The 14,380-nt window shown below is 39.6% G+C and overlaps 1 protein-coding gene across 2 annotated transcripts in view; it reads right to left on the reverse strand.

Annotated features, from left to right (window-relative positions):
- The window catches only part of IL1RAP (interleukin 1 receptor accessory protein), a 130,831-nt gene that overhangs the window by 41,082 nt on the left and 75,369 nt on the right, over positions 1–14,380 (reverse strand). For both annotated transcript variants that reach the window (XM_049628412.1, XM_049628411.1), the window contains exons 3-4: positions 4,757–5,042; positions 394–580 (exon numbers count right to left, since the gene is read on the reverse strand). In XM_049628412.1, the coding sequence (XP_049484369.1) occupies positions 394–580; positions 4,757–5,042 (473 nt within the window). The remainder of the gene's footprint in view (positions 1–393; positions 581–4,756; positions 5,043–14,380) is intronic.

The following is a 14,380-nucleotide window of genomic DNA, read 5'->3' on the forward strand; positions in this document are numbered from 1 at the left end:
AAATGAGGGCAAACATAAACACATACACAAGTAATAATAAAATACAGTGTTGATTAATCAAGGTGTTGAAATACACCAGAAGAACAGGCAGCTGCTGGCCTCACTCAGCAGCCAGCAGAAGCGTGTGGCATTTCTCCAATGGTATTTCATACGAAATTAATAGAAATATAGTAATTCTAGTTATCCACTGAATATAATTTGGGAGATGGTGAATGGAGACAAAGCATTCTCTACCACTTTCTTTAAAATGGCACAAACTGAGGAAGTGATAAAAGATTTGTATAAAGTTATTAAGGAAGAATAAGAAATCTGATGAGCAAAATGGCATTCTCTACATTAACTCAACAGTTATTGGCATTTTAGAGAGGGCAAAATGCTCTTGAGCTTGCTTACCATATACCAAGTGATGGTTGGTTTGACACTGGAAGGAAAAAATCCATCTACATTTGGACAAGTGATCTTCTGAACACCATATTCTATATATAGTCTATGTACTGGGAGTTTCATGGAGGAATTGAAGCAGCTATCTTTCTGAACCACTTCAAGAGGAAATGCAACTTTGCTGCAATACGTGGTGTTCCTGAAAAGAGAAATACACAGTAAATGGGCAATCTCATTTTCATTTGATTTAACGCAGCAATCCCATTGAAATGAGCTAAAGGAAATAATGCTACATATGGAGATTTCATTTATCCGTAAGTTCATGTAAGAATTAAATGTATTATGGAGGTATTTCCTGTACCAATTTGACATCACAAAATAAAAACAGACACCATTAACTACTATTGGTATACTGAAATATTTACCTTTTAGGGTGACTGGGGAATTGCACTTGTGTTTGAATGTCTGCACATGTCATTTCACCTGCCTGGACAGGGCTGTTCTCCTCCCATCACCCTGCACCTTAGACATTCCCTTGACTGAATTTATCATAGTTCAAACAAGGGCACAATCATGTGTATTTTCTTTTGTTCCTTGCATGTAATACAGTGTCTAAACTTTCAGAAGGCACTGAATAAATATATTATTTTTAATATTTATTTATTTTTGAGAGACAGAGAGAGACAGAGCATGAGCAGCAGAGGGGCAGAGAGAGAGAAGGAGACACAGAATCTGAAGTAGGTTCCAGTCTCTGAGCCTGACGCAGGGCTCAAACTCATGAACTGCAAGATCATGACCTGAGCCGAAGTGGGACGCTTAACCAACTGAGCCACCCAGGCGCCCCTGAATAAATGTTTCTTAAACAAATGGAATGAATGTAATACATGCATCTACATATGGGAAAACAATAAAGGGAACACAGATAATGAAAGTAACTGATTTCTTAGGGTGATGGGTAAATGGGTTATTCACTGTTCAACCTTGTTTTGTGATTTCTGTGTAAGGTGACAAACACATATTAGATATTCATTAACTGATTAATTGAGACTAAATACAATGAAATAGGGAGATGCAATTCCCCCCTTTCCAAGATGAGAAGAGGGGTGTTTAAAGATGACTTATGACAATGGTAATAAGGTGAGAAGAGAGAGTGGCAGCTTTGATTTCTACCTACAAAAAGCAAAAGGTCTATCATGTGAAAGAAATATTCTTTTTTTTCTTAGTTTATTTACTTTGAGAAAGAAAGAGAGAGAGAGAGTACGAGCAGTGGAGTGGGGGAGAGAGAGAGAGAGAGAGAGATAATCCCAAAGTACTGACAGTGCAGAGCCTGATGCAAGGCTTGAACTCAAAGAACCATGAGATCACGACCTCAGCCAAAACCCAGAGTTGGACACTTAACCGACTGAGCCACCCAGGCACCCCTGGAAGAAATATTCTACAGTTGGAAATTATACAGAGGGTAATTTTCAGCTTTGTAAGATATATTCTCTGATTTAAAAAAAAAATGATGAACAGTGGTGGGACTGACTTTTCCAGCTCCAAAAGTAAAATATGGATGTTATCTTAAGAGGGACATTGAAGCAAGAATACAATTGGTTCAGTCTTAAAGGATGAATCTTAATTTATGGCCTTAAATACATAAGGCCTTTGATTTTACATGGTTCAGTTTAAGGTCATTTTTCATTTAGGAATCACCTCAGGACAGTGGGAAGCTTCTGGTGTCCCCACCAGACAGGTTCACTTCTAGATTTTCTTTGGGGACACAGAATATTGGCAGACAGATAAACTGAATATATGGCCATCTGATAAGTATGGAAACTGCTAAGTAACATTTAAGGAATACCCAGGCCTAAACAGCCATACTGCTCCTGTAATGTAAAAGAAGATTAGAAAAGTTTGAGGAAGGGCTCTAGATAATTAGGAAACAGAAATGAGATAATGAAACACTAAAATGCAGAGTAGACAACAAGGTCATCCAGAAAGCTACTGATGACCCCTTCCCAAGTATTTCCTGATATCCACTACATGTGGAATGTTAATGGATTAACAACGGTCAAAGATGAAAAGGAGGTCAAGGAGTTTAGGCTAATTTTCTCATTGGGTGGATACAGATACCAAAGTTATCAGATACTGACTTGCATGAGGTCACCAGCTAAGTAGGGTCAGGGCTGGGCAGATGGCCTAGTTTCTGTGTCTTTTCATCCAGTGCTCCTTCCACTATAATCTGTCTTAAACTCTCCTACAACGCTGTCTTGGGACATGAACAGTGGACACAGGCTCCTTGGAAGCCCACATGCTAGTCTAGAGTCCACTCCAATAAAACTAAAGGGTCAGGTGAAAATCTCAAATAGGCCTTCAGAAGTTACAAGGGACTCCCAAGGCCACAGTGATGAAAATGCTCTGTGACAGAGAAAAGGTCCTTTTTCACTTCATCACAACACAGCTTAAATATATGAAAACATAGTCATATTTCTCCATTAGAGAATAGTTAATATCCATGAGAGACAAGGGGCACTCAGAAGAAGATGTGGAATTATCTATCATTATGTTATTCTTTGTTGTACTGGTATGTCATTCAGCCCTATTGTTATGGGCCGAACTGTGTCCCCCAAATCCCTATGTTGAATTCCTAACCTCCAATACCTCAGAATGTGACCATATTTGGAGACAAGCCTTTAAAGAGGTAATTAAGGTAAAATGAGTATGGTGGGCCCAAATCCAATATGATTGATGTGCTTAGAAGAAGAGAATAGGACAGAGATGACACATAGGGAAGACCTTATGAAGACATGGGAAGAAGATGGACGTGTATGAACGAAGAAGAGATAAATGAAATCAACCCTGATGACACATTGATCTTGGAATTCTAGCCTCCCAAACAGTGAGAACACACATTTCTAGTATTTAGTTACCAGTCTGCGGTATTTTGTTTTGGTAGCCATAGCAAACCAATGCACCTATTAAACAGCAGGAAACTATGTAAAAACAAAACAAACACACACACACACACAAAAAAAAACCAAAACAACAAAATAGTTATAAGCCATAAGCCAGATGGAAATTTAAACAACAAAGTAAAGCCTGGATGCTAAAAGGGGATCTTGGGGAAAAAGTAGCCAGAGAACTAAGCCTTAAAATGATTATTCTCTAGGGTTGCCTGGGTGGCTCATTTGGTTAAATGTCTGACTCTTGACTTTGGCTCAGGTCATGTTCTCAGGGTCATGGGATGGAGCCCTGTATCCACCTATGCACTGAGCATGGAGCCTGCTTGGGGTTCTCACTCTGCCTCCCTCCCTCTCCCTGCTCCTACCATGCTTGCACCCTCTCTCTCTCTCCCCCAAAATAAATAAATAAACATTTAAAAAATGATTATTCTCGGGGCGCCTGGGTGGTTCAGGCAGTTAAGTGTCTGACTTCGGCTCAGGTTATGATCTCGAGGTTCATGAGTTCAAGCCCTGCGTTGGGCTCTGTGCTGACAGCTGGGAGCCTGGAGCCTTCTTTGGATTCTGTGTCTCCCTCTCTCTTCCCCTCCCGCACTTGCTCTCTGTCTGTCTCTCTCTCTCAAAGATAAATAAACATTAAAAAACTTAAAAATAAATAAATAAATAAATAAATACATAAATAAATAAATAAAAATAAATTATTATTCTTCAGAGGGAGCTCAGTTTTTTAAAGATTTCTTTTTCAGAGCAAAAAACTATTAATTAATATTAATTAAAATAATAATAGAATGGGTATATTATGTAGTAAAATGCAAAATCTACATGAACTTTCAAAATTAAAAAAATTGATTTGAAAGAAATTTTGCAGTGTTGGTAGGGTGCTTTGGGTTACATTCTTCGATTCCCAATGATATGGTGTTTATTTGCTTCCTAGGGGATTTTGGTGAAAAAATTTGAAAGGCATTGCTCTAAATATATTTGATGGTTCCCAAATACTCTTTCTTCCATAAGGCATCCCAAGGCTTTATTCTGTGCCTGGAATTTTGAAAGATGCCAAGAATAACAGATATATATGGGTTCTAGTCCCCGCCCTCCTTATTGTCTAGGGAAATGAATGCCTCCAGGTAGGGCAGAAATGAAGGCAGGCTCTAATATCAGGGAAAAGGAACAAATAAACAAGATTCCAGCATTAGATAATCCTGATATATGCCAGGGTTTGAAAAGGAACCAATTATAAAGAAAATTCTCAGGAGTACAGCCATTTTCTCTGCACACCTCTTTCAGACAACCTCTGCTAAGCCACTGAGGTGAGGTGTAACTAACTCTTTCTAGATGCTTTCTTCCCCTCCCCAGCTTCATAGCAGATGCATCATCTGGAAAAAAGCCCAAGAACTAAAGGGAAAAGAGAAAGTCACCACCAAGAATCAGGCTACCTTAACATGCAGGTATAGTTGCCCGTGTCATTGAGGAGGGTGGGTCGGAACCAGAGCACATCTTTCTCCTTACTGATGCGGTTGTCAGGGAGGCGGAAGTTAATTGGCTCCTCCAGGTCCCGGTCCTGCCTAGTCCAATACCAGATCAGAGTAAGGCCAGCTGAATGGGCTGTGCTGTAGTTGTATTTCAAGAAATGTTCAAAGAGCGGGCATTTGATGCGAGCTGGCTCATCTTCAAACACTTGGATCTGCCTCATGGTATCTAGTCCCCAGTCATCACAGCGCTCTGGAACGATCAGAAAAGAAAGGAAAGGCTGGTGAGTCATTTCATCTTAAAGGGCTGCAGAGAACATACCTTCCCCTTAGGACACCCAATCAATTCCAGGAACCCCCTTCTCTGGTCAGGTTTAGTAACCCTTCTGTAATAATTGCATGTCCTATGGGGAGCCTGGGTGGCTCAGTCAGTTAAGCATCTAACTTCAGCTCTGGTCATGATCTCCCAATTGGTGAGTTCGAGCCCCACGTCGGACTATGCACTGACAGTGCACAGCCTACTTGGGATTCTCTCTCTCTCTCCCTCTCTGCCCCTCCCCCACTTGCATTCTCTCTCTCTCTCTCTCTCAAAATAAATAAGCAAACTTTAATAATAATAATAATAATAATAATAATTGCATGTAATAGAAACCCGTGGTATGAAGAAATTATTTCTCTATCTTCCTTTATCATCTTTTGATTACCTCTTGGATAATGATTTGATCTTATAACTTGATCCTATTGTACCCTATAAGGTATGATGGAGAATCTCACCTGAAAAAGAAATCATGTGCTCTTTCACCCCTGTGGGGACAGAGGAGGTTCTACGGGGAAAACTGTAACTGAAAAGACAACCCTCAAGACTCTCGGTTCTTACCAGGTCTCCTGATTTAGTGCCTAGATCTGCCCAGGCAAAGGTATCTACGTAACAGACTCACAAGCAAACCACATGTGTAATAAATAAAATGAAGTTCACCACTAAAGTTTGTGGTTGTTTGTCAAGGCAACATTTTTGTGGCAGCAGATAACCAAGAGAACAACTAAATTTGTGGCTACTTTAATTTTGATAAAAGCAAAAATTGGAAGCCATGTGACATGCAGAAGAATTTGTAAGCAGTAAACCCTTAAGTAATAGATCTCTGAGAAATTTAACAAACTGGCTTTTCCAAGACTCAACAAATTACTATTATTTATAATCACTATGCTTTTATTTAGAAATACCTTTTAAAATCCAATATACAAAGAAAGAATGGGAAAGATCAAAATGTTGTCCACACCAATCCAAATATGACAGTAATTTTTAAAAATAAAACATTTATCTTACCAGATTCTTGAAATACATTTTCATTAAAGTTAAAAAGTTGCAGAATCAGCTCATTCAGTTTATAGGAAATTACAACTGTAGTTTTTCAGATACATATGTCAGATTGAATACATGCAACCAATTTCACTCCTTTCTGAAACTTCACTGAAACTAAAATAATGTTTCAAGACATAACCCCAGGTAATAGCAAGAATAGGAAAAAAGACAGGAACAACATCAAAATTGACAAGCTGTAATCAGTTCAGCACATTTAAACAGACAAATCCTAAACTGGCACGGAAGGCTGGAGAGCATACCAATGTACAATTCCGAATGCAGAAAAGACCCAGAAGGAACTGTCAGCCCTGAGATAAGGAATCACCAGTGCCATTCACTCAATATTTCCGGGTTCTCTTCTAGGTTGAAGACTCCACTTTTCCACCCCTCTGAAGGAGAGGCCATGTGACTAAATTTGGCCAATATGATGTAGTGAGTGTCACTTGTGTTGATTATTTTAAGGGCTAGGACATATTTTATCATGTTCCCTTTTCGTCTGCCTTGGCAAATAGAAAAGCACAGGGATTGAGCCTCCTTTAACTTGGGTCCCTTGATGTAGATGACATAAAACAAAGGAAAAAAAACCAGAAAGCAGAGAACCATCAATTAAATAAGTCAATGAAAACAGACTTACACCACAAAACTATTTTTTTTTTAAACTGGAAAAAGAGAAGATGCTATAAAGAACCAGAGAGTAAGAAAGGAGACCAAAAAAAAAAAAAAAAAAAAAAAAAAAAAAGTCACTTACAAAAGACCAGGGATCAGAATGGCTTTGATGGCTTTGGAACTTTCAAAAACAAGATTGGAAACTGGAAGATAATGAAGCAATGTATGTGAAGGGGAATTATTTTCAATTTTGAAACTAAACCCAAGGAAACAATCAAGTGTGAAGGTGGCATTTTCAGGCACATCAAGACTCAGTAATTTTACTTCCCATATGCTCTTTATCATGAGGCTTCTGAGGGATTTGTGTTAGTAAAATGAGAGGGAAAAAAAGCAAATTATGGGATAGAGGAAGAAGGGATCCAGTTCAAGACAGAGGGGAAAGGAATCTCCAGAATAACAATGAAGGAGATTCTAGGCACACAGCTATGCAGCAGGGCTTGGTGATGAACCAAGGTAAGTAGAAGGGGATGGAAATCTCCAATTAAAAAAATAATAATAATTGTAACTAATAAATTACCTGATGAAATTAGCGCTGTGGAAAGTTATGCTGAAAGGCAACTGTAAAGTATGAAACAGTTATCCAGAAGATCCAAATTAAAGTGAGCATATGAAGGCAAGGCAATTAATAACTTCCAAAAGTAAGAAAGTAAACATAATCATAGTTCATTAATATGTGAAGGCATATTAATTAAATGATTATTGATTCAAATATTGTAGCACATACGTAGAGAAGAATGGGTAAATAGAGGGTACGGCCATTTAAGAGAGAGAAATCTCATTTACTATAATTAAAAAGTGAGGGGCGCCTGGGTGGCTCAGTCGGTTAAGCGTCCGACTTCGGCTAAGGTCATGATCTCACAGTTTGTGGGTTTGAGTCCTGTGTCAGGCTCTGTGCTGACTCTCAGATACTCTCAGATCTCATTTACTATAATTAAAAAGTGAGGGGCGCTTAGGTGGCTCAGTCAGTTAAGTGTCCAACTTCGGCTAAGGTCATGATCTCACAGTTTGTGGGTTTGAGACCTGTGTCAGGCTCTGTGCTGACTCTCAGATCCTGGAACCTGTTTCGGATTCTGTGTCTCCCTCTCTCTCTGCCCTTCCCCTGTCTCTGTTTCTCTCTGTGTCTCAAAAATAAGTGTTTAAAAAAAAAAAGTGAAAAAAAATAATGCCCAGAGTTGGCTACATGAAAAATAACAATAGGCACAAATTGATTAGCAAAATATAGATAGGAAATGCCAGAAGAAATCAATAAAATACCTCGAAGTGATGGCTTCTGAAGAAAAGAGCTAGCAGATGTGAGGCAACTTTAGGCAGAAAGAGTACAATTATTTTGGTGTAAACCTTTTAATATATTGGCCTTAAAAAAATCTCTGTGCGTGATTTCTCTGAACATAATTAACCTAATAATTAGAAGAAAAAAGGGAAGGAAAGATGGTAGGAAGGAAGGGAGCGCATATCTATCATGCAATACAATTGGCAAAGCCAATCTCCGTGTTTCACCACCCTAATCATATCAACTTTCCATTAGGACAAAAAAAAAAGTCTTGATTTCACTTTTTAATTCCAAAATTTGTATCAGTGTGCTTTGGCACGGCAGTCATTCACTTTTGAATTATAAGGTAGAGTTTAAAAGAAAAAGAGAATGACAGGCAGCTGATGGTATCTGGAACATCACCATACTGTTTGCCACCTGAAGGGAAAAGATGCCACTGCCTTCTGTATTTCATAAAAATATGTTTTATGCTGTTCCTGCAGGCACCTCCCTCAAGAGGTCTTTCTATGTGTCCACATGTGGATGATGGTAGAGGCAAGGCTATCAAATGAAAGTTAACATCCTTCTCGCAACTCTGCTCTCTAATACTCTCAATTCAGATCACCCCAACTTGGGCCAGTAGACAGCAGTTCTCACGCCATGACTGTCATAACAGGAACCCTGGTAAACCAGACAGAAAGAAGAGACCCTTCTGAGGGTTAATGGCACCTTGATTAAAGGAGACTTCCTGACACCAATATTACAAATTGTCACTTTGTTTGGTGCCTGGAGGTCTTTACAGTCCTGGGAATGATGAATAGGAAGATGGATGATAAGTGACAGGTCCATTTTTCTTTTGTAAAAGTAGGAGAATGCAGACTGTGAAAAGGGGGATGAGCAGACCGCGAGTGTGACATCTCAACCGCAAGCATGTACTCAGACCAACCGAGGAGGAAGTAGGACATGGAACTCCGGTGACCACTGGGGCAGATGTGGCAGAGACTGGCTTAATGTTCCTGAACCCTGGTTTCCCTTGGCCCATATGGAAACTACATATCCTTGGCAACTGAATTGGGGCCATTTGGTTTGGTTCTGGCCAATGGATGCAGCTGGAAATGTTTTAACCTGAAACTCCCAGCTTAACCTACGAAGCTTTCTCCTTCCCTCACATGGAGTCCCTGAGGGCCAGAAAATTTTGAATAACATAGTATCACAAGATGGAAGGAGCCTGGATCCCTGCCACTGTTTGGAGCAGAGCTCCTTGGAAATGCCATCTCACTTTCAGGGGGCTGTGATTGAGTAAGAAATCAACTTCTATTGCGTTCAGCCACTGAGATGTGGGGGCATATTGTTACAGTAACTAGTATTTCCATCTTTCTTACACTAACTAGTATTTCTACCTTAACTAACAAAAGGCAGGATTCTCCTTTTATCGCATAACTTAATACATCAAGAGCAGACACATTTTAAAACAGCTTTTGTTAAAGTCCCTCACATACTAAAATTTAAATGCAGATCAATCACTTAGATTTTTGGCCGATTCCATAGACTTAGAATCTTTTCAATCAATTTAAATGCAATTCATCTTAAAGTGGCAAATAAATCACTATACCTACTAGGTATCTCCCTTACAGATTGTCCCATGGGCCAAGTAAACATATCTATAAAGTGAATCAGCCTCCTTTACAATAGGGACTGAAAAATACACATATCGGCATTCCTAAACATTAGCCAAAAAAAAAAAAAAAAAAAAGGTATTATTGAGATTTTTCTTTGGGGTGTTTGTCCATTTGAAATTTGTTCTCTGAGTTTTTAAGTTTCCCTCGCCAGCCACCCGAGGGTATTTTGTTGGAGCTTTTTAAATTATTCAATGAACAAATAAAAATAAAATCTATGGCAACAGGCTGGAGTGTCATGTAATACCAAATTAATTATATGACTCACTGCAGGCACCAGCTGAAGAAAAAACTGGGGAAAAGGCTGCTATGCAAATATATTTGTCTCTAATAACAGCAAAGGGAATTTAGCAAATTATTGGCAGAGCGAATTACTTTTTTGTTTAAAATGTCCCTTCTTACCCGGTGTGCTCCACAGTGGAAGTCCTCTCTCAACTGGCCCCTCGACATGGGGAGCCACGAAGTCATCATTTCCCTCAGCCAAAGGATTTCTTAAGGCTGAGGCTGGGTGGCACAGAGGACTAATGGAATGTGCAAAGCTTCCCAAAGCCAAGTCACTGGAAAATCCAACCCACGCTCCTGACAGCAATTAGCATTTATATAGCAGGGTATACATTTTAACTAATTAATCTCACAACACCCTCTTGGGCTTTCATGCCCATTCCCACATTACATGCCAGGAAACGGAGACAGAGAGATTAATTGACTTACTTTTGCCTGACTGGTAGCACAAATAAAGGCTTCCTGAACATAGATCTAGGATGCTTGTCCCTAATCTGTGCTCACACATTCAAAGCAAGATATTTCCCACAGGAAAAGCTATTCATATATTTGTATTTATTAAATATTCATTCAGAATCTGCTGGGAGCAAGGCACTGGGTTGGGTGCTGGGTAGAAAGATATGTAGATATAAAAACTTAGGAAGCTCAGGTATAAAAAAGAAAAAGGGAAAGATTTAAATGTTGGACGACTTCAGGTAGAATTACTTTCCATATGTGATTAATCGCCATATGCCACTTAATTGACATATAACCTTGGGCAAATTCTTCCCCTCTCAGACTCAGTTTTTGCATGTGTAACATGCCTACCTTATAGTGTTGAGTGAGGATTAAGGGGCTTGGTAAAATACAAGGAGCTCAGGACATATTGGGCTGAACTTGCATCATAAATCTGAATAGGACCTTGCCTGTCAAGAAGTTGACAATCTTGGAAAAAGAAAGATTAAGTGAAAATACCTGGTGGAATGAACCAACTATTATAATAGGCTTCTAAGTAGGAGTATAGCTATCGTATGATTGCATTATATTATATTAGGTAGGGGAAGCAAATGGTAGTCTTGAGATTGGATTGTGATCAGAAACAATCCTTTTTCATATCCTCAGCTGGAACTCAATATGCTTTAAAAACCGTCCCACCAGTAAATTTCAGTAGTCTTATCTAAGCCTGAGGGCAGAGACTAAGTATAATGAAAAGGCTGGTTTTATAACCCATTCTTATAGCTTTGCTTAATTTTGTTTTTCTAGTGGTATATGTGGCTTCTCAGGAAATATTAGCCAGGGACTGTGGTCTAGGGAGAATCCAAGGTGTGAGTAATGTTGAATGACCTGCACGATGACAAAGAGTAAGTCAACAAGTTGAGTGTGGGCAAGTTTCTGAGGCAAGATAGAGGAGTGCCAGACGCTGGAACATTAGCAGGAGCCCTAATAGAGGAGGCATATGGCACAGAGCACAGAGCACCACAGTTGGGGACAACAGATATTATTTAAAGACAGGCTTTGGCACCTGCATTTATTAATTCATTAAAAAATTACACAGTGAGCATCCTGCCATGGGTCAAGCTCAGGATGCACTGGTGAACAAAACAAAGGTCTCATGGAGCCTACCTCCTAACACAGGGAGACTGACAATCAAATAAGAAAAGTATAGGGGTGCCTGGGTGGCTCAGTCGGTGAAGCGTCCGACTTCAGCTCAGGTCATGATCTTGCGGTTCATGAGTTCAAACCCTGCGTCGGGCTCTGTGCAGACAGCTCAGAGCCTGGAGCCTTCTTCAGATTCTGTGTCTCCCTCCCTCTCTGTCCTTCCCTGCTCCTGCTCATGCTCTGTCTCTCCCCCTTTCTTTCTTTCTTTCTTTCTTTCTTTCTTTCTTTCTTTCTCAAAAATAAACATTAAACAATTTTTTTTAAATAAATAAGAAAAGCACAGAGTATTTTGGAAGGTTAGTCAATGGAACAAAGAAAAACATAAAACCTGGTAAGAGGGATCAGGAATGAGGGAGAGGGAAGAGCGAAGAAGGAGGAATTTACAATTTTAAAGAGGGCAGTCAGGGTGAGTCCCTCAGCCATTATGAACCTCAGCTCCTAAAACCAAAACTTCAAGCTCATACTACAGAGGAGTTATGAAAACTGAATGAGCCTAAGACATAAAGTACAATAGCAACTGTAAAGTTCTATGCACATATTAGTTACAATTAATCTGTGTGCTGCCATTTTCTATGTGACCTTTGGAAAACGATTTTCTCACTCTGGTCTATGGAAGAAACTGCTAGTCATGTCCCACTGACCTTGTCCCCACACTCCCCTTCTTCAAAAGTATGGGAATTTTCATCTGGGCACATAGCCATTCAGAAGAAAGACTACATTTCCCAAGCTTTCCCCTCACTTGGATGTGCTCAAGTGGCAAGTTCTAATCATTGGAATATATTTGAAATTTCATGTGGTAGATTCCAAAAACATTTTTTTCTTTTTATTATTATTATTATTATTATTATTATATTTGAGAGAGCATGCACGTGCACACATGAGCAGGGGAAAGGGCAGAGGGAGAGAGGGAGAGAGAGAGAGAGAGAGAGAGAGAGAGAGAGAGAGAGAGAATATTAAGCAGGTTGTATGCTCAGTGTTGAACCCCATGCCCGGCTCGATCTCCCAACCCTGAGATCATGACCTGAGCTGAAATCAAGAGTCGGACACCTAACTGACCGAGCCCCCCAGGTGTCCCCAAAAACATTTCTTGAGAGATACTGGTATGTTCCTAGGCTCCGGCTCCCATCCCATTTCTTCCATCCTGCTGCTTGGAACAGGGACGCTACATCATGGAAGATAAGAATAAAGGGCACACCTAACAGATGGTGGAATGTGCAAGTGAAAGGCATAACGTAAGGTGCTGCCTTACCAGCCCTCAGCATTCTAGCTCTAGATTTTACATAAGAAAGAAACTTTCCCATATCATTGCTATTCAAAGTGTGGTTCACAACCCACCAGCATCATCAGCACCTTGGTAGCTTGTCAGAACTGAAGATCTTTAGGCCCCACCCAGACTAACTGAATTAGAAACTACAGTTTAACAAGATTTTCAGATTATTCCTAAGCACGCTAACATTGGATAAGTATTAGTTTAAACCAGGATTGTTTTGTGTGTCCTTAGTCACAGTTGATCATCATACTGAAGGATAACAATGTCTTATTTAATCTATTAAAGTAGGCAGATTGTTGAATAAATTGTGAGGTTTATCTACCCCATAAGTCTATGTCTCTTTGATTAGTTACGTTTAAAAAATATTTTCTTTTTTGTTCCTCAATGGAAAAAAAAATGCTTAAAATAGCAGGATATTCTTCTAGCAAAGTTCTATAGCAAACAACTGTTTTAAAAAAAATCTACAAACTACATTTCCTAGAATATGATGTAAGTAGAAAAATATTATTAAAAGAGGTATTTTTTTTAATCCAGGGGAGAGCTACCCAAACAAAGGTCTAGAAAATGTTTCTGAAGTTCTGTGGTTATCAACTAAGCTTTGAAAAGAAGAGAGAGAAGTGAGGGGTGGGGGAGGAAGAGCCGGAGAGGCTGTGAGCATCCATCAGAAATCCTCATGTCGCTTGTACTGTTCAACAACACTGAGCTAATAACTCGGCAGATGGTTTTCCTGGACCAGATAATTAGACATACCTTACTCCCACCAAAAAAGGGAGTTTTCTTGATTGAGTAATTTGAAGAAAATAAGAAATAGTCCTGAGCAGATGAGAAGATTTGTGAGATAAAGAAAGCATGCCAAATTCAGAAAGCTGGTTGATGGGGGCAGGGGGTGGGGGATCCGCATGCGACAGCCTCAATTTTGCAGATGTCGTTAGAGCTTGCTCCTAGGACAAGTTTTATTCCCGATTGTGTGCTGCTCCTTCCTATAGCACCAGACTTTCATCTTTACCCTGCCCTAAAGACTGTTACTTTATATCAATTAAAAGAGGTGGGTCTGGCCAGTTCTTTTACAAAATGTGGAGCAAATAATTACCAGGCAAAGACGAAAACAAAGAAAATAACATAAAGGAAGAGGTAAAAGAGGAAAATGAACCCTCACCGATGAAAACATCCAAACCCATGAAGTTTAAAGCCAGAACATATACCATTGTCACTGATACTTAAAGTTACGAAATCACATTATCTAAAAGATGACTGAGAGTTGGGGTTTTTCAGAGCCTAATTATCATCATAGAGCCAGTACACCAGGCTCTCTGAACAGTATGGTTTTCATTCCGTCTCTGTCATGTGGAGGTTCCTTTCTGACTTTCTGAACATGAGTGCCATGTCCTACAAAGTTTCCCTCGTGGCAGAGGATGTGAGGAAAAACCCCGGGGTCTCCATCTCCAGAGAA

Source organism: Panthera uncia, chromosome C2 (assembly GCF_023721935.1).
Source record: "Panthera uncia isolate 11264 chromosome C2, Puncia_PCG_1.0, whole genome shotgun sequence".
Taxonomy (NCBI): Eukaryota; Metazoa; Chordata; class Mammalia; order Carnivora; family Felidae; genus Panthera; species Panthera uncia.